At 41.8% G+C, this 20,368-nt stretch overlaps 1 protein-coding gene across 2 annotated transcripts in view; it reads right to left on the bottom strand.

The window, feature by feature from the left end:
* Positions 1–3,758: 3,758 nt before the first annotated feature.
* Positions 3,759–20,368, bottom strand: part of LOC306941285 (potassium channel subfamily K member 2-like) — an 84,091-nt gene continuing 67,481 nt past the window's right edge. For both annotated transcript variants that reach the window (XM_079526662.1, XM_079526661.1), the window contains exons 4-7: positions 14,288–14,448; positions 11,173–11,368; positions 10,681–10,823; positions 3,759–4,497 (exon numbers count right to left, since the gene is read on the bottom strand). In XM_079526662.1, the coding sequence (XP_079382788.1) occupies positions 4,129–4,497; positions 10,681–10,823; positions 11,173–11,368; positions 14,288–14,448 (869 nt within the window). In that variant the 3' untranslated portion in view covers positions 3,759–4,128. The remainder of the gene's footprint in view (positions 4,498–10,680; positions 10,824–11,172; positions 11,369–14,287; positions 14,449–20,368) is intronic.

Below are 20,368 nucleotides of genomic sequence, written 5' to 3'. Positions count from 1 at the left end.
AGTGATGAACTATTGTTCGTTGAGCAGGAGAGTTGATTAAAAAAAGGCTTATTTTGAAAGAATCTATTTAAAATATTTACAGATAATACAAGAAATATGTTTTGTGTCATTCTGTTTTTTAAACTGTTACTGTTTAAATCTGTGAACCCCAAACTTGAAACTATTGCATGCATGAACGTGCCGGATCATGCACAAGCTACTGCAGAGTCTTCTAGGATCATCCTTATGCTCTAAAAAATACAAAAAACAAGACAAAAGACTAAAATAAACTACGGATATTCTATTTTCGTTTTCTTCCTTGTAACATAGAGCAATAATAATAATGTATTATAAAGTAAACTCACAATAAATCCAACAAAAATAATGATTTAAAATCAAGAATAAAAAGAGCACACTTTCTGGTTTAGAATGTCAACTCTTAAAGATATGGATGCATAGTTTTAGCCATATGAGTCCTCAGAAATCTTTGCTTCATTTTATAGGTTTATCCTCGTGAGTTCTTGTAATCCTGAACCTCATGGAAAGTTAGCAATTTAAACACAGCATAGCTGTTTAAAGTCACCCATCACAGCAACTCACTTCAAGGGAAAGGCGTGCTCAACTCAAAGGGCAGTCTTGAGGTTAAAGATTATTGACAATATACACAATGAAAGAAACTGCACTCTGAAGAAGTTTAGTAGTCTTATGCTACTCACGCAATGGTCCGCAGCAGCAGTCTACAAAAACGGGCACGTTTCAGCAAGTGTTTCAGTGTTGAGTACTAACCATGACACTGACATGATACTGACATAATACTGAACATGATAATGACATGATACAGACATGATACTAATTGACCATGATATGACGTCACATGATGATACTGACCATAATACTGGCATGATAATGACCATGGTATTGACTTCATACTGACCATGATACTGACAATGATACACCAAGGTTTTATGTTAGAAATGTTGAGTATGGGTCCCCAGCATGTAGAAACTGCCGGGTGCTAGCTTGCATATCTTGAGCAATTTTCATAATTGGCATAATATATGTGACCATACCATTAACAACCTATAGAAGATTCAAAATTTCATCATGCTTTATGTAGCATGTGACATGTCAAACTAGGGGGTTTTCATGATGATGAATCCATTCCAAGCATTAGTTTTGAAGATTTTTTTAAACACTCCTTGGGCTAAAAACGGCCATAGCTATAGCTGTTTTTTTTGCAAAACTAATGCTTGGAATGGATTCAGCATCATGAAAACCCCCATGTTTGACATGTCACATGCTACCTAAATCATGATGAAATTTAGATTGTATTTTCCTTATAGGTTGTTAATGGTATGGTCACATATTATGCCAATTATGAAAATTGCTCAACATAATACATTATATACAAGTTAGCATCCGGCAGTTTCTACATGCTGGCGGTGGGGAGTATATCTCGTGTTGTGTTTATAGCAGATTCCTCACTCAAATGTGCACTTGCAGTTTGGGCAACTCCAAAGCAAACACCATGTTCCAACATTTTATTTACCTGCCATAGTGTCAACCCCTTACCCCTGTGTCGGATCTGTGGTTAGACTGGCATATTCACCGATACCGATATGACCCGATATGACAAAAATGGGCCGATCCGATACTTTTCCCGATACCGATACAGTATCGGGACATCTCTAGTGGGGACCCATACTCAACATTTCTAACATAAAACGTTGGTGTACTCATGCTGAGGAAGGTCTCCGTGAGAAAATACGTCCATTTGTGTAGACTGCTGCTGTGGATCATAACAAAACTCCTTCACCCACATCATCTGTGTATATTTATATAAGACATTATGCTAGGTTCCTGAGCTGAAATACATAATTCCAAATCAAAACCTTTGTAGTGATTAACAAAGCACATAGCTAGAAAGGACCTTTTCTCCTGTTCCAGCGGTGCTGGTTGTCCATGGACTGCAGTGACAAATTCTCGGCTTGCCCAACCTTGGGTGTAGTCAACAACCTTGGGTCACTATCTGATACATTCCTGTGAAACTTGCCTGAAACAATCTGTGGCCAGTCAAAATAAGGCTGTCCAATGTTTGCCTTGTGGATTATGGCGTGCATGGCGTGGCCACTAATTACCTGCCTGAAGCAGCTGGATATGTTAATATTTAATTAATTGGGTTTTTAACCAATTTTTTATCCAATTTGAAAATATGCAGCCCAGTCCCTCATGTCCATTGCAGAAAACACATCCCACATGTCTACCATCAGCCCATCACCCGAGTTTACGAGCAGTCCTCTTCGGTGATAATATTTTGAAGCATGAGATGACTGAAAGCATAAAGCAAGTTAGGCCAGAGATGACAGTTACTCGGCCCTTGAGTGGAAAAGAGGGCACACTTAAGGTCCCTGCACACTGCTTTGTTTTTTTGGGGGTTTTTGCAGCGTTTTTTCACCGGTTTTCCGAAAAACGCGTTGGTCTGCAAGGACCAAAGACCACATTACTCCAGTAGGTACTGTTGCTAAGCCAGTACTTTGATGATTATGAGTGTCTGTTGGTGTATACCACAATGGGTGGTTGAAGTTGAATGGTTGTGTCGTGAAATGTTTGAATATATATATTTTTCATTTTGTTGTATTTGTTAGATCTATCAAGAAAGGTGTTTATTGAACACTATTGACATTATTTACACTATTTACAGAAAATGTATTATTTGTTGTGCAATTTTATAGAGGCTCTTATTTTGAATTGATAGTGTATTGTATGACGTAGCTAACCCAGAATCCTATGTCTGTGTTACTTTCTAGTTTTGACAAGAGGAACAATGGCAAACACACAAGCCAATTTATCCATGTTATATTTTGTATATTATTTACCATGCAAAAGTCACTTTGTTCAGAACTGTCATCCATTATTTGGGTCAATATCAAGAACTTCTACCTCAATGTCAGTCTAATTATGACTGATCTGTCAAAAAGAGGAAAATAAATCATGTTCCTCACGATCATTCTCATTCCAACAAACATCAAAGTTCAACAAGAATTTGGCTTCTTTCTATCTTCATGTTTCTGAACATAACCACTTAATATCAAATCCAAGACTGAACAAATGATAGACAACCAAGGCCTTGTTCAGTCTAACATGCATGCGGGCATGACACACAAATGTTTGTTTTGTGATTTCTCAGTAAGGCACAAGTGGAATATTCCTTAGGTGAAAAAGCTTAATGTCTTTCATGATGGAAAATAAATAATCTTCAAACATTCAGATTCTACCAGATTCAACCGGTGAGGGCAAGGCATGAAAATAATTCAGTGAAAGAAATTCTAAACTATAAATTTAAATAACAAACGAAACACATTCATTTAAAAAATAAAATAGTGGCTAGTCATAAAATATAACCACTTCTGGCTTGGTAAAAGGTGTCCATCGTTGATCATAAATGTTTTCAGAGAAGAAGAACCTCGTTATCTGATGCAGATTTCAGGGCCTCTGGGAAATGTAAAAGCATGGATACGCTTCTCCTGCATTTAAATGTTGATGTACTGTACAGTATGTATGTGTAATTGTGTTTACAGTACATACAGGCATGTATAGGGAAGTGAAGCTTTGTTTCTCCAACAGAGTTGGAAGAACCATTAGTACTGTACAACCCGTTATTCAAACTGAATCTGTATGATGATAAGCATACAGTAGGCGTCATTAGACATTTGCCTCACCATGACAGGATGCTGTAAATCTTGTTATCATAAGTGAAAGCTCTGACACTTTTGAGAGGATCATCCTAAGAGATGTGTGTGAAAGTGTGTTTCTGTGAAGAACACACAAATGTTCGGAGTAAGGATTGATCCGCGCTCGAGTACGTCAAGGTTTCCAAATCGATGAATGCGGTATGTTTATCTCTAAATTAACGTGCACATTTTCCCTTGTTGCAGATGCTCGCTATATAAGCAAAAGAGTATGTGTGTGCTGTTCGTGATGACTCGTGATTCATTTATACTCCATTGTACAAAGGTTTTGTGTGCCAAAAATAGCTGATCTACAAGTGTTACAATGCAACACTTTGTGAGCAACAAAATTCAGTGTCACTAAATCTCCATCAACAACTGCATCGTCTCTCACTTCATTCTACCACCAAATACTTCTCCTTTACTTGAGATCTTCGATAATGGCTATCTCCCTCCGCTCTGCAAAGTCCGGGCTGAGTTGACATGAGTTCAGGTAGAGGCTGCCGTTCCGGGACAGAGTCCCCGGGATGGGGCTGAGAGAGAGCGCCAGGTTGGGGTAAGACTCCCTCTCCTCCCCGAAGTTGACCGACAGCGTCCTCATGCCCGGGGTCATCATCATGTCCTGGCTCATGGACGCGTTCATGCCGAGCTCGGACGACAGCTTGCGCTTGATGGAGGCGGCGCGCTGGAATTTGTCGTAGATGTCCACGCTGAGCCTCCGCCGTGTCTCTTTGAACTCGGCCGACACATTGGCCGACCACTCGGCTGCGTGGATCCGGAACTCCCCCACCTAGAGGACGAAGACAAAAGTGACGTGTGACTGATAAATCCACAGTGTCAATTAAACTCTGAGAGTGCACAAATGTACTAAAAGTGTGTGTGTGTGTGTGTGTGTGTGTGTGTGTGTGTGTGTGTGTGTGTGCTGCATAATGGATGAACTGTCATAAGTGCATGCTTTCTGGGCTTCTGCCCCCTCCCTCCAGCCCACACGATCCCAGCACTCTCCATCTCTCAGTATTACAATTCTCTGTAGAGCACTCTGTCATACTTGCCCCATCCTAATGATTCCAAGGGGTTGCACACTACGGTCTGCCACTGTTATGTCACCTTTATGGAATAATAATGAGGAATAATTATGAATATGGGGCTGGCTTATGTGTGAACGTATCTTCCTGCTTATTCCACCACATGCACATGTGTGTGTGTGTGTGTGTGTGTGTGTGTGTGTGTGTGTGTGTGTGTGTGTGTGTGTGTGTGTGTGTGTGTGTGTGTGTGTGTGTGTGTGCACAGGATATCTGTTTAGCACTCCGCATACACTCAAGTGCAATTAATACACATGACAACTCAGAAACGAGTTATATTACTCACCAGATGCCCCTGTTAACACCCGCCACACTCCCCCCAAAATCTCTCAAGCAGCAGATTTACTCTACATGACATAGCCAGGAGAGACAGGTCCATTAATTTATTTGGCCTGTGTAAACCGCTTGACAGTGTGGGGTATCAACCTCCCAGCTAGCACCATGGGGGATAGCTGGTGTAATGATAGCTATAAACGTTATATGGATTGTAAATACCTGCAGGATGCTTACAGGTGGGAAGGCATTTTCCCTCTGCTGGCATCTTTCACTGGTTAGGAGTTTACGGTATATTAAAGGAGAATTCCGAAGTAGGTTTTTACTGGATTCTGTTGATAATGTGTATGTGAACCACTGTTAGTGGCGAATAAATAAATACATAAATATATATAGAGAGAGCACTGGGGCTTTAAGACGGTAGGCGGGGTCAAACGCTGTTTGAGGCGGGAGCCACAGTTACAGAGCGACAACATTCTATGGGCTTATTTTCCGCATCATCTACAACAAATGTAAACAAAAAATAATACATTTTTGGCAATTGAAGAAGAGATTTCCGTTCGACCCGAACGGTGGGTAAATCTGCTAAATCGGTACGGAACGCTCGGCATGGATTTGTATTCATTTATTTAAGTCTCATGTACACCTAACAGGCTCTGAGACGGGTGCGTATAGGCAGGGCTCAATGTATTCAGAAACTAGATAAAGTGCCCCTCGGGGCACAGGTCTCAACCAGGGCAGGTCAGGTTGTGGCCTCCTGGTGGCGCTATAATAGGCCAATGTGAAAGGGGTGCCATTTCTTCTTACGCCTTGGATGGCAATTGGATGATTTGAGGCATTTTGTTCCAAAAATCCACCTGTTGGTGGCACTATAACAGGCCAATGTGAAAAGGGTGGGATATATTCCTCAGCCTAGTAGGAAAGTGCGTGAAAGATTTCACGTAAATTGCATGCTACGTGCATGATGAGGCTTTTTGTTCAAAACGGGCCAATCCTGCAAACTTTGAAAGCCAATGTTAGCCAATTAGGATCGGACAGATCCGTCTTGGACACATGACTACTATAGAGATAGTGTGTAACAATTTGCGGGGTTTTTGGACAGAATATGGAGGAGTAATAGCAAAAATGTGTTTTCCAAAAGTTGGCCTCCTGGTGGCGCTATAACAGGCCGTTCTGGACAATTTGGGGCAGAGGTTTTTGTTGGCATCCAGGGAGTGTGTGTGCAAAATTTGGCATCGACCGGGTTAACGGTGCCGGAGATTAGCTGGTAACAGACGGACGGACACACAGACACACAGATACACACACACACACGGACGGAGTGCAAAACATACTCTCTCCCCATGCCTTCGGCCTTGTGGAAAGAAAAATATGCAATAGTGCACAAAGACCCGCACACTGTCTGCACTTGCAATATGAACACTTTATTTAGGTAACGTTTCGGTCAAAGACCTTCAGGCATCTTCCAGGCTTCAGACAGTGATCAATGAATGAAAAAGAAAAAACGGCTGGTCCGGAATTTGCAGTGCAGCTCACACACACACCTTTCGGCCATGACAGATGTTCTGGCAACGATAAATGCAATGACACCCTCAGTTCTCTGTGTTTCCTGCCAGTTCGTAGACCTTGTTACTGTGTGCTCTGTTTGGATCCTATAGTTCCTATAGCCTGTAATTTGTGTGAATATACTTGGTCCTTAGTACGCTCTGTGTATTCCTTCGTATTATTTCATCAATGCTCCTCGTGTTCCCTGTTTTTTGAGCGGTGGTTCCGTTCCATTACGCAGCTATGTGTGTCCCCATACGTGTCCCTGTGTCTGTCCGAGCACGGAAAGCTGCAACACGGTAACTCTGTCATTTCTCGACCGTTCCGGACGTGGGAAGGCTCGCCGGAACCGTTTCTGGGGGTCTGAATGTTCCGGGGACCCCCACACGGTAACTCTGTCTTTTCTCAAAGATCTTTTTCAAAAATAATCAAAGTACAGTACAGAGCACAGTACACTACAATACAGTACAAAGCACAGTACAGTAACTATAACAATAAATGTATAGTTGCACCGCTCAGTTCACACAGGTGTGATTTTTGCCCTATTCAAGGCAAGCCTCTTGCATTTAGACTGCTTTGTCTCCATTTGTCTTGCAGGCACGTGGGTCCTACACTCTCTCCCAACTCACATTGTGACATAAATAGCCTATAGCTTCATCCTTTTACTGTTGTAACATCAGCAGCATGCATGAGGAAGGTTGTGTGTCTAATTAATAAATTATCCTACATCCTACACATCTAGTTACTGTCAAATACATTGTATTGTATTTGACAGTAACTATTTAATTTAACAGATAAGGCCAACGTAAACCAAAATATGTATTTATCCTACTTAGTTAAAACTATGGTCGATCTTGTCAAAACAGAAGTCATACTTTATAACTCCAATGTTTTCCAAAGATACTGTTTTGATCAGCATAATTGTCTCCACCAGGCCGAAGGCATGGGGAGAGAGTATGTTTTGCACTCCGTCCGTCCGTCCGTGTGTCCGTGTGTGTGTGTGTGTGTCCGTCCGTCCATTCGTCTGTAATGAAATGAAATGAAATGAAATCTATATTTACCCAGGGTATCTGGGCTAAGCTCAAGAACTTGTTTCCAGCCAGGCCCTGCTCATAGAACACATTTCATCGTAGTGGTTGATGCCTTGTTCAAGGGCATTTCAGCGGTGGTAATTTTAACGTGTCGGACGGCTGATTCGAACTGGGAACCTTCCGGTATCTAGACCGCGCCGCTATCCGTTCGGCCACCGCTGCCGTGAACAGCTAATCTCTGGCACCGTTAACCCGGTCGATGCCACATTTTGCACACACACTCCCTGGATGCCAACGATGAACCTCTGCCCCAAAATTTCCAGAACGGCCTGTTATAGCACCACCAGGAGGCCGCTTTGTGCAAAACAAGTTTTTGGACAGTACACCTACAGATTTGGTCCAAACATCACGCAAATTGGTACACAGTCTCTCTAGAGCCATTCAACGAAACGGGTGTTTCAGATTTCTCAGACTCCATCCTGATTGGCTAAGATTGGCTTCCAAAGTTCGCAGGAGTGCTCAGTTTCAAACAAAATGCTGCAAATCATGAACACATCGTGTGATATCCGTGAAATTGTGCACGCACATTCCCACTAGGCCGAGGAAGAAATGCCACATGAACATTTTCAACTCAGCCTCATGGTGGCGCTATAACTGGCCAAAAAGTGTTTTACCTCTAACTGCACGGATCTGTGGATAACTTTGTATGCCAACTCCCTAGAAGCCAAGGAAAAACCTTTGCCTGGAATTTTTCACATCTGCTCTTTATAGCGCCACCAGGAGGCCGACATATGTTAAACACATTTTCTAATATTACTCCTTCAGATTTTATCCAAATTTCACGCAAATCGGTACACATGCTCTCCATAGTCATGTGATCAAGACGGGTTTGTTTGATTTCTCATAATCCATCCTCATTGGCTACAATTGGCTTCTAAACTTTTCAGGAGTAGCCCGCCTTGTACCTGTTTTGTACAAATCGCCACAACTACTAAACGCAGCGTCCGGTGAGGTGAAACTGTGCATGCATATTCCCACTAGGCTTTGGAAGAAATGCCACTTGACAGTTTTCAAATCAGCCTCATGGTGGCGCTACAACAGGCCAAGCCGCGTCACACACACACACACACACACACACACACACACACACACACACACACACACACACACACACACACACACACACACACACACACACACACACACACACACACACACACACACACACACACACACACACACACACGCACGTTTATATTGCTCCTAAACATTTTGCCAAGCATCACACACACACTCCTATCCTCCTGGTGGAGACCTGTGCCCAGAAGGGCACTTTTTCTAGTTCATCATTGTGATGAAGTGACAGACTTTCTGTGTCTCCCTTTCAAAATGCAAACAAGGTAATGCACATGCTCAAGGACAGGGATTGAAAAAGCATTCGCCTTCAATTTCATGAAGTAGTTCTAAGAAACATTGCACTGCTCAGTGCTTGTGTTCAACTGTTCATCACAATGATTTATTACAAGCAAAGCAGCAGAATATTCTTTTTTTAACAGTTCATGGACAGCAGTGGAGTTCTACGACTTCCACATGATAGAGCGATAGGAAACCTTCAAAACCGCTCTCAAAGGGGCAAGGGCACCTACAGACTAGCCTGGGTTTCAGGCTGGAACCCAGGCTACCTACTGTATGGACTAACTGGCCCCCGTAAAGTCTGAGTCCCCACCCCGCCACCCCCTTTCCCCTTTTTCCCTTTTTACTTCCTTTATACAGTATGATGATTTCCCGTTTTGTTTTTGAGTGGTACAACTGGCTTTGTTAGTTTACGTGTCTGTCTGTTTGTCTGTCTGTCTGTTCGTACCAAAAAATTAGCATGGTTGCTATGGTCACCCAGTTCACACGGGTGTGATTTCATTACGTCAGACATTACGTCAGACCACAGCTGATCAGTCTATACAGTATAAGACCTTACACCACTCAGTTCACACGGGTGTGATTTTTGATATAGAAATGTATATTTGTACGTCTCTAAATGTTCTGATGAATTGAAAATGGTGGACCCTGTTGTAAACAAGTGTAATACTTAATCATGGTGTCGTCCACAGTAACAGTTTTTGAGTTGTGCATTCTTTTGAAATGTACTGTATTCAATCAATCAATCAATCAATCAAATCTTGTTTTAGGAAATGCATTTTTGGTGTCTGAGTTTTCATAGGTTACAGTTGGAGGCCATCGATATTGTCCTTTTCTTTTTGCTGAGGTTTGCGTGATCTGCGCAAAAGGACAGTTAACCCATTTTGGGCGGGAACCCCTTTTGGTGTTTTAAACATTATGTTATAATTTAGCTATTGAAAAATAGCAGATCTACAAGCTCATAGCGCGCCACCGAGTGGCGCGCTACGAGCTTGTAGGTCTGCTATTTTTGAGGATTTAGAAGGATTTTTAAAAGTTTTGAGGTCAGGCCTAAATGGGTCAAATGATAAGGGACAATATCGGTGGCACCCAACTGTATGTTCACAATATCTTCATCAGCATTCTAGAGAGTGGCAGGGATTTCACCTGCAGCGACAGTTAAATCATGCACACATGAAACACTCTAATCTGACTTGAGTTTGATGCCTTTAAAGTGCATTTCAGTAAAGCACATTTTTGTTACTTTGAGTAGTTAGGAATTGTTAAGAATTATCTAAACCTAGCTTTGTTCCCATGGGCGATCCATGAATAATTCCATTCAAAGGGTGTGTGATTAAATTATACTGTAACTGAAAATTAAAACAAGCAATGTTGAAGAAAACAATCCATACTGTTAATTTGGTTTTCAGAGTAACAAATGTAATTACGGAGTACAGAGCTGAATGCAACCTTGTCTGTGTCAATGCATATTATTTGTTGATGTTTCTTTTTTTCTTATGCTTTGAATAGTTTTGTTTTGAACCATGTTTTGTTCAGCTTTGGGTTGTTGTAAATGTGCTATATAAATAAAATTTGATTTGATTTGCCTACTTGTTTCACCACAGGTAAGATCCATTTAGTGCAACATACCTCCTCCTTGGTTTTCCTGGAGATGGCCCGGAACCAGTCTCCGATCATACTGAGAACAGCAGCAAAGTAAGCCAGACCCACCAGGATCCAGAACCAAACCACAGGCTTGTAGTAATCCAGATAATCAGGAGTCTCTGAACCACCTGTCCAAACCAACCAGAGTGGATTACACAACTGCATTACACAAACCCTGCCAGCATGTACAACAACATAGCTTATCACTATACAGCATGCTATTGTGAGTGTAAACAAGAATACAAGACGGAAATTATACTGTACAAGTATGTGAGCATAAAGTACAAAATCAAAGAGAGACTCATGAGAGAGAGAGAATAGAATACAGATCAGGCTTATTGGTTTTTCACTGCCCACTAGGCTGTCAGTGTGTTCACGTCAGCAAGATGAAATGCAGCTGTGAGTCATGGTGTGTCTCTAGAACATCAAAAGGAAAGGCAAGCTCCCAACACTGCAGATGCAAAAACATGGTCTAACCTTTTTCGCCGGCAACAAAATCTCCAAAGCCTATAGTAGTGAGGGTGATGACCACGAAATAGACAGACTCGAGGGTGCTCCAGCCTTCAATGTGCTTGAAGATTACAGCTGGCAGGGCGACGAAGGTGAGGCATCCAAACAGTAGGAAGAGCAGTGTGGAGAAGACGCGTATCTTTGTTTGGCTGACTTTCCACTTCTGTCAAGGATAAAAGTGAATCATTGAACAAACAAACATTAAATGATGAAGACAGTACATTACATTAGTGGGTTGAATTGGGGGTAGATGATAGGGAACTCTGACAGAAACTGCACTCAACTGAGGTCCCAGTACAATTTAATTGAATAATGATGTTTGGTACGACTTTGGTAGAACCTTGGGTTATCGAGGTTCAAGGTTTCTTTATGGTTACATATTGTGTATGGGTACATAAGAGTAACATTATTTTTGTTTCATTGTAATAATAATAATAATAATAATAATAATAATAATAATAGTAATAATAATTTGTATTATTATAATAATAGATACAACAACACAAGTATTATGAATTTCCCTCTGGTTCTTATTTTTGGGAAAGTTAAATGGCTACCGGTATATATATTATATTTATTTGTTTCCCTTTGAATTTGAAAGAAGAACTTGATAGGTCACCATTGTTGGTGTAACACGGAAACATACAGCTTGTGGTGCCAGTAGATGTAATGGAAATCAAAATTTGAAAACAAAAGCATCCTATTACGCCCTATCCTATTATTTGTTTTATTTAATCACTTGAAAATTCTGTGATGAGTCATTTCCGTTGACCTGAAATTATGTCACATGAGGCAGGCAAACTGACGTGACATAATTTCATTAGTCAAGCAAGGCAAGCAAGCCCAACCTTGGGGCGCATATAATACTGTACTGTATGTTGTATGGAAGATATGTAATTTGAATGACATAGTAATGCTGTCTGTCAAAAAGACTTTCATGCATCGACCGCTGAAAGATAAGACCCCAGTCAAATTTAATGTGATAGGAGGGCTATAGTTCTGTGCCATGATTGGCGCTTGATTCAGCAGGTTTTGTACTTGATCTTGGCCTCTAAATGATTGAATAAGATAATATTGGAGGACCCCAGTATAAACAAGTCTTAGTGCTTTTCTGGGTTTATCCTCTTAGCAGACCTTGTATTGAACTGTGCTTTCCTCGAACTGTGCTTACTCTACAAACAGTTAATACAATTTCAATCAATCAATAATATAATCAATCATTATCTATGTCCAATTTGAAAGTCTAGGTCAGGTGAACATTTCACACATCCATTATATCAGCTCTCACCAGATGTGCTCTGCTTTAACCCAATTCAACTTAACTGTCCTCAACACTGCCTAAAGCTATCAGACTCAATGCTAGCCTTTTCGTGCTGTGCATTCCTGAAGTGACTGCCTTTTTCTGGAGCCTTGTGTTTTAAATAAGCCAAGGCTCAGTGCCTGAAGAAAGCATGAAAGAGAGGAAAATCCCAGCTCACTGAGTCTCTGCAGGACATACAGTAGTCCAGGCACCACTTCTGAGCCTTCCAAAACTGCTGGAGACTAATTATTTCACAGCACTGTTATTACTATCGCTACCATTCAATAGCCTCCTGTCTTGGAGCTACATGTAACCATCAAGCCTCCCTAGGGAAGGAGAGCATATTGCAAAAATAATGAATACAGCTTTAGCAAGAGAAATCCTTCAATTAGGCGATGGAGTCCATTCAATGAATAATCGGGACCAGCACAAACTAAGATAGCAAGTACTACACAGAGATAAAAACACAACCTATAACACGTGTTCATTTCCCCATTGTATACTGTTGGTAGACAGGAAAGCATCAAAGGGTTGTTTCTGACAGACAGGGAGGATATCTTTTATTGACCTGAGTGTTGGGCAGCCGGTTCATTGCTCTGGTTCTCCAAGGCTCTGGACGTTCAGAAAAAGACTAATGACTAAATGTCACAGGCGATCCTGAGCATTTATAGGGCATGTGTCACGTTTGTCTAATGCGTGTGTGTGAGTTAGTAGCCCCCAGTGTGCCTGTGTGTGAACTGAAGTGTGTTTAATAAGCCCAGCACTACCATCCACACCATCCACAGTCTTTCTAGCTTATCTTGAAGAAATGCAAACGTTTTCGGTGCATGTACTGTACAAGGACAAAAATAAAAGCCACCAGGATCGAATAGTATGAGAGCCAATGGAAGTCATGTAGGCCTACAGTAGAAGGAATCTAGCAAGTGAAAACAAGCTGAAACAAGTGTTATATGAAAGTCTGTTGACAAGGCAACCTAGAATTGAATCTTCCTTCGTTTATTGCTTTCCTCGCGTGGGCGCCACACACCAAAAATAGACGATCTACAAGCTCACAACAAATCACAGCAAGTATAAGTGTCCCCTGGGTTTTTCCCCTGCTGAAAACGGCAATTTGCTCGCCTAAAAAGGCTCAAACGCCCACATTGAAAATAAAGCTCTTATCTGCAGCATGGAGAGAAAACATGTGAACACGCAAGCACAATATAAAATGCTTGTAAACAATTCAAACCTGCGATCAGGAGAGAAAAAAAACATCTGGTGGACATCCTAACTCAGGGGACAGACAGGTTAGGATCTCTTGTTATATCGTGTGGTGGTGTAGTGTAGGGGGTTTGTTCATTGTTTCTTTAAGAGTCATCGCTTAACTCTGGCACCATATTTGAAACTCTGTATTATACTGTATCTCGTTCCATTTGCAAATTTAATATTTGGATGGTCCAGTCTGATTCTGTAATGTAATCCTTCCGTCATTTACTGTAACCATTAGCCTAGCCAATGCTCAGGCAATGTTTTAACTTAATTCTGACGTTGTTATGGTGCCTCTGTGGACACAGACACACACTGACACTCAAAGACAGACAGACAGACAGACAGACAGACAAGCTGACTTCAAATCAATACAACTTTTGCCTTGATTATGATCCACGAATGAACGATTATTTACAGTAAAAATATAGCAGATCTACAAATCTAGTACACGTTGTGTTGCATGCACACACACGCACGCACGCGCGCGCACGCGCATGCACACGCACGCACGCACGCACGCACAAAGGGCCTCACCACGATCATCTTCTCTACTCTGGTAATTCCCTTCCCGAAGATGGTCCCCAGCTGGTCCCCAACGCCAGCTAGTAAGAATCCAAAGAGTGGAATTCCCAGGAGAGCGTAGATGATACAGAAGATCCTTCCACCCTCTGTGTGAGGAGAGATGTTCCCAAAGCCTGACAGAGAGAAAATGGACAATTAACTATCTCAGTTATAAACACCATGCAGTCCACTTCACTTTCTGCACTCACTGAGGCAATGACTACACGTGACTACAACAGGACCTGTTGCTGAACTTCAGTCAATGCGACAATGTGTCAATGATGAGTGATGATCGCTGTTATTGATCTGAAAATGTATTGTACAGGTGCACTTTTATAAAAAACACCAGTTTATACCGGGTACAGAGCAAGGCTATTATAGTTTACCAGAGTGCTCCAGACTTCCCTCTCCAGAGCAACATTCTTCCTGGGGGATCCCGAGACGTTCCAAGGCCAGTGAGTCGATGTTTTTCCTCCAACTGCGCCTTGGTCTGCCCCGGGGTCTCCCTGAACCACCTAAGCTGGCTCCTTTCCAGGTGAAGAAGCAGAGACTACACTCCTCATAAGTCTGTATTTTAAACAGACTTATAGCTTGTTACGTAGACAGCTCTAGAATTGCACTTTATGTAGTCATAGCACTTTATAGTACACATGTATAATATATTATATAGTATAGTATGTATAGTTTACATAGATACTCCACTGTTACGTTCTTAGTCTACGCATGATTCATGATAACTACTTTTTATATATGTGATGTATGCCATGCTTTTGTTATTGCTTAATGTAAGTCGCTCTGGATTAAGAGCGTCTGCTAAATGCCTAAATTGTAAATTGTAAATTGTACACTCCGAGAGTATATTTTTGAGTGGTGTAAACCACTCCTACAACTGGCTTTGTTAGTCTGTCTGTCTGTCTGTCTGTCTGTCCTCAAAAAATGAGCATGGTTGCTATGGTCACCCAGTTCACACGGGTGTGATTTCATTACATCAGACCTTACACCACTCAGTTCACACGGGTGTGATTTTTTATAAAATATTTGTATTTCAAATAAGTAATTTTTTTTTGTCAACTCTAGTTTTCATTATTTTGTCAGTTGCATTTAACTAAAATAACATTGGCACATCAACAACTATACAGTATAGGTAGGTAGACTGAATATCACCGCAGCAGAGAGAGAGCCACAGGCAATCATGCCGTGTGGAATTTCTGCAGTGAGATGAAAGATGAAAATGAGAGTCACGTACAGTGCAGACACACAGAGCTGCATTTATAATTCACACCTTTACTCCTGGATCTCATTCAGCCACAGTCCACATTTGCAAGACCCGAGACCAGCGACTGTTGAAAGTCTAAATATTGGGGAAATAAATGTAGGATCTCTGACAGAGCTGCACAGTAAAGCTCACTCCAGATTATGTGAGAGCGTCTGTGTTCCATTATTTAACATCTCATAATGGGGATGACTGCATATTGCATAATGACCGTCGCCAACTTCCTTTATTACAGCAGTCATCGTTGAAGGGTCAGGACTGGCAGGGACATGTCTAATGACTTCCCGGTCTCACATATACTAGTCAGGTACCTAAATGTCACGGACACCGTTACCAATCAAGCCTCACTAATGACTTTATTAGATCAATGGTCAACTGGATATGGAATTAGTTTTGAGACATCTGAGGAACCATGGGAACACAGGATAAGCAAGCACTGACTCTCTCTCTCTCGTCTCTCTCGTGTCTCTCTCTCTCTCTCTCTCTCCCCCTCTCTCTCTCTCTCTGCTACTTAAATCAATATTTAAGTATGTTTTTCATCCACCAGTGGCCCAGCCTAGTAGGTCTGGGATGTGCGTTTCAACTGCCTTTTGCGATTCTACTTCAGTCATACATTACAACATACATAAAACTGAATTAATAACACTGAATCTCATTCATAACATCTCTCCAGCATAACATCACCTTGACATGTATAATTTATTACATATGTGAGGTCACGCAATGAATCATGTGTACTGTAGCAATCCATCATGACTACATTTTCTCTATCTCTCTGAGGTATAAATGTATAACCGTTGAAGACAATAAAAAGCTTAATGGCCGTAATTAAGCTATTACGAAACGCTGTTATCATGGAACGACTAGGCCTATGTGTTATTTAAGCGTGCCACTTCATTAGCCTCTGTTACGCACGTGTGCTCTGTTGGTTTTAATTAGAACCCTTCTTACTGCCTTGGGCGAAAAGCAATATGTCGTTGTCGGGTGGAAACCTTGTACGTCTAAAACCCATTTAGGACTAGACTAGAGACCAGATTCTACAAATGTCTTTCTATGTCAGTGGTTCTTAAACTATTTAATGTCAAGGACCACCCCCCCCCCCCCCCCCCAGAAGCAAAGATTTGAGTTAAGAATTACGTTCGCTCTGAAAGAATATATATTCAAAGATTTGCGCCACATTTGTTCCCCTGTCAATCAAAATGTTCAATCAGAGATTGCCGAATGCACTTTATTGACTAGTTGCACTTTATCAAGGGAATGTGTGCAATATCTCTGTTTTGTATGTTGGGTGTTTCATGGTGTTTTTCCTGTTATTTGTATGTAGCTGTGACTCTGTCTCCAAGACACATTTCTCCCAAGGGAGACAAATAAAGACAACCTTGAACCTTGAACATTTACACAATGTTTTCAAAACATTGTGTAAATGTTGCCGGTAGCTCATAGCGCGGCACTCGGTGCCGCGCTACAGCTAAAGTATAATACACCAAAAGGGGTTCCCGTCCTTTCAAATGGTGAAAATAGTAGATCTACAAGCTCACCAATGCGACGTATTGAGCTTATAGATCTGCTATTTTCCACTACTTGTGTGACAGTCGTGTATGATGAAGTGAGGCAGTAATTTAAGAACAGTTGAAATATGGACATACTGTAGGTTTCTGCCCAACAGCGACGACATTCCCTCATGTATTTGTGAGGGAGCAGAGGTGGACATGAAAATAGCCGATCTACAAGCTCACTGTGACCTCCACCAGGTAAAGGGGGTCCCATTAACTTTAAGTGAAACACTGGGAGTCGCTGTAAGTTAACCACTTTAAATACTACGCTTAAATTAATCATCCCCACAGGGGTCCCCTACACCAAATCTCTTCGCCGAAGATAGTCGAACTACAAGCTCACAACTATTTTGTTCTATGACCATGTTGCTCACTGCAAAACGTGACGCAAATTAGCCATGTATCTATAAATGCACCACGTCTCAATCTGAGTCTGTAATGCACGTAACTCGACTTCCAATTTGACACACGCGTTCCACCCCACCACAGGGAGTGCAGTGCCCCGGTGTCGAGTCCGTCGGACCCACAGTTGTCCAGAACCGCCACAAAAGGCCTCTGCCTGGGCTCTGGACAGGGCCCCTGCTAATGGTCCATATTTGGGCATGCCTGATGCCCGGGCTCTGGACAGAGGCCCTAGATCTCCATATATGGAGCTGGCCTGTTCTGACTCCATATTTAAGCATGCCTGAAAAATGACTCCATATATGGGCATAAAAGGACAGGGCCCAAATCCAGATCACCCCTAGATCTCCAGAGCTGGAGATGATGTTCTGACATCACAATGATGGGCGACCTCGCCCTTGATTAGCCAATTGATCACACCTGTTCTAGTCAGCCCTAAAGACTGCATATACTGTACAATTCCAGTCATAATCACATCGTGAAATTGTATACACTACTTTTTCTAGCCACCAAATACTGCAGACGAAGGGAATTTTCATTTGGAGGCATTTCAACTACACCTTTTGCCCCAGGTATGAATAATAATAGCAATAATAACAAAGGTATAAAATGCTCACAGATCAGTACTGTACATGAATAGCAACGGACGCCGAGCGATCCAATTCTTTTTTTTAAACAAAACGAACCCTACATCAACCAATTCCTGCACTTCTAATGGACAGACTCTATCCAGAGGTCTCTTTCCATCTCCGGTGAGACTCGCAGAGGAATCTCGGACTGAAAGAGACTTAATTATGAGGTTCCCAAGGGGCATCACAGCACAATCAATTGCTAGTACAGGTACAGATAGCTGGAAGCCACAAACACAATCAATAGCTTCACTTCCCGGTTAAACTGCAAATATGCATGGCCTTGATGCACCAATTATGTTGTATAGGTCTCCACATAGATCAGCCATACACCACCCCAAACATTGTATTAGGACGTTAATATTTGAACATTCTGGCTTCTGGCGCTACACACCTACTGTACTATAACACCTGAAGAGAGAATCATGGGCACAAATTAGGTCCACTACTTATTTTACTCATATTAACCTTAGACTACAGGCCAGTGGTACTGACCTCCCACGTCATGAAAACCTTGAAGAGACTAAGGGCTCCATTTTCGTCACCGCTAAAGCCCTTATCCATAAACTTCTTTTCTCTATTTTTTATTGAGAAATATATTACAAACAATTCAGGTAGAAAAACACAAGAACAAACAACAAGAACAGAAAACAAACAAAAACATGACAAATAAACAGAAAGACCTCCAGTTCTAGGCTAGATAGAATTGGGGAACTTTTATATTATTTCCACACAACAACTCTAAGTTATATTAATGACATAGTTCAATGTTGAACATGAGTGGTATGCATTCCCCTTTAATGAATGAACACTGGTGTGCTGATCTATGGTGCGCTGCCTTCTGTCTAAGACTGCAGCACACTAGTACCAATACCCCAAGGGAAAGCACTCCCTCTCATATACAGTACTACTGATCAAATATCAATACATACGAAAGAAAGAACCATGAATAACTCATGCAATATCAGGGAGCACTGACTTTGTGACGTACAGTACAGCAGCTCGAGCAAAAAACATATCTCTAACTTTCCTACAGAAAACCATCTGCAATGCTAGTGCTAGAGTATTAAAAACACACCAGTACCCAAAGTACGCAAAGTGAAAATCAAGAAAAGTACAAGAGATATAGACAACTAACAACCCAATTTTCATACACAAGACACTGGAGAAAAAACTGCTTTCACATGAACCCTAGGGAACAAAGTCTAATAGCCCAATGAGAAGAAACGCTCTGACAAAGATCAGATGAGCTGTCAGAGTACGTAGCTGTGGCTGTGTGTGTGTGGCTGTGTACTGAGTGTGTGTGCGTGCGTGCGTGCGTGCGTGCGTGCGTGCGTGCGTGCGTGCGTGCATGCGTGCGACTATGCATGCGTGAACACACTGTTGCTTTTCCTCTGCAACTACACTCTTTCAGCTGGAGCTGGCACAGAGAGAGAGAGAGAGAGGAGATGGAGAGGAAGGGTGTTAGAATGGAGTGAATTAATGTTATGCGGCCCTCAGCCTCACATCCTCTACTGAGGCATGACAAGCTCTTTATTATGCCGCAGCTAAGTGGTCAGACAAGAACGAATGCTCCTCGAATTGTTGCTCTTTTGTGGGAAGACTGCACCGCATAAGTTGTTTGGACCAAACTCATCCACCAAACACATGAACCCATTAAGACCTGACCAGGGATGTGCAGAGAATGTTAGAGAGGCAGGGGCTGAAATTTCCTAAAAGGCCACTGTTGGCCCAAAATACCGAAAACAGCGGATCAACAAGTTCTCAATGCATCGTGCTGTGATGCGTTGAGAGCTTGTAGATCAGCTATTTTCGGAGCGTGACCCCACACTCTTTAGAACAGATACTGAAGATGCAGCGTATAACATGGACCTTCAAAGAAATTCAGAAATGTTCAAAAATAGCACACTATGTAAAAGCTTGCAGCGCGGCACAAAGTGACACGCTCTGAGCTTGTAGATCAGCTATTATTGAATAGCCAGCGCAAAAAAATGCTTTCCCATTTTTAATGGATTAACGGCTGATGAGTTGATCTGGGTGCAAAGAAACCAAAACAGAGCGTACAATCAGTGACCTCCTACGGCTTACAGAATTGTTACATAATTTATTTTGTGAATAAATAAGGGTGTGATAATTATTGTCCGACATTCGTCGTTGCCTAATATTGAAGGCAATGACAAATACTTACACGATAATC

This window comes from Electrona antarctica, assembly GCF_951216825.1.
Source record: "Electrona antarctica genome assembly, chromosome: 17".
Taxonomy (NCBI): domain Eukaryota; kingdom Metazoa; phylum Chordata; class Actinopteri; order Myctophiformes; family Myctophidae; genus Electrona; species Electrona antarctica.
This window is presented reverse-complemented; position numbering and strand designations above follow the sequence as displayed.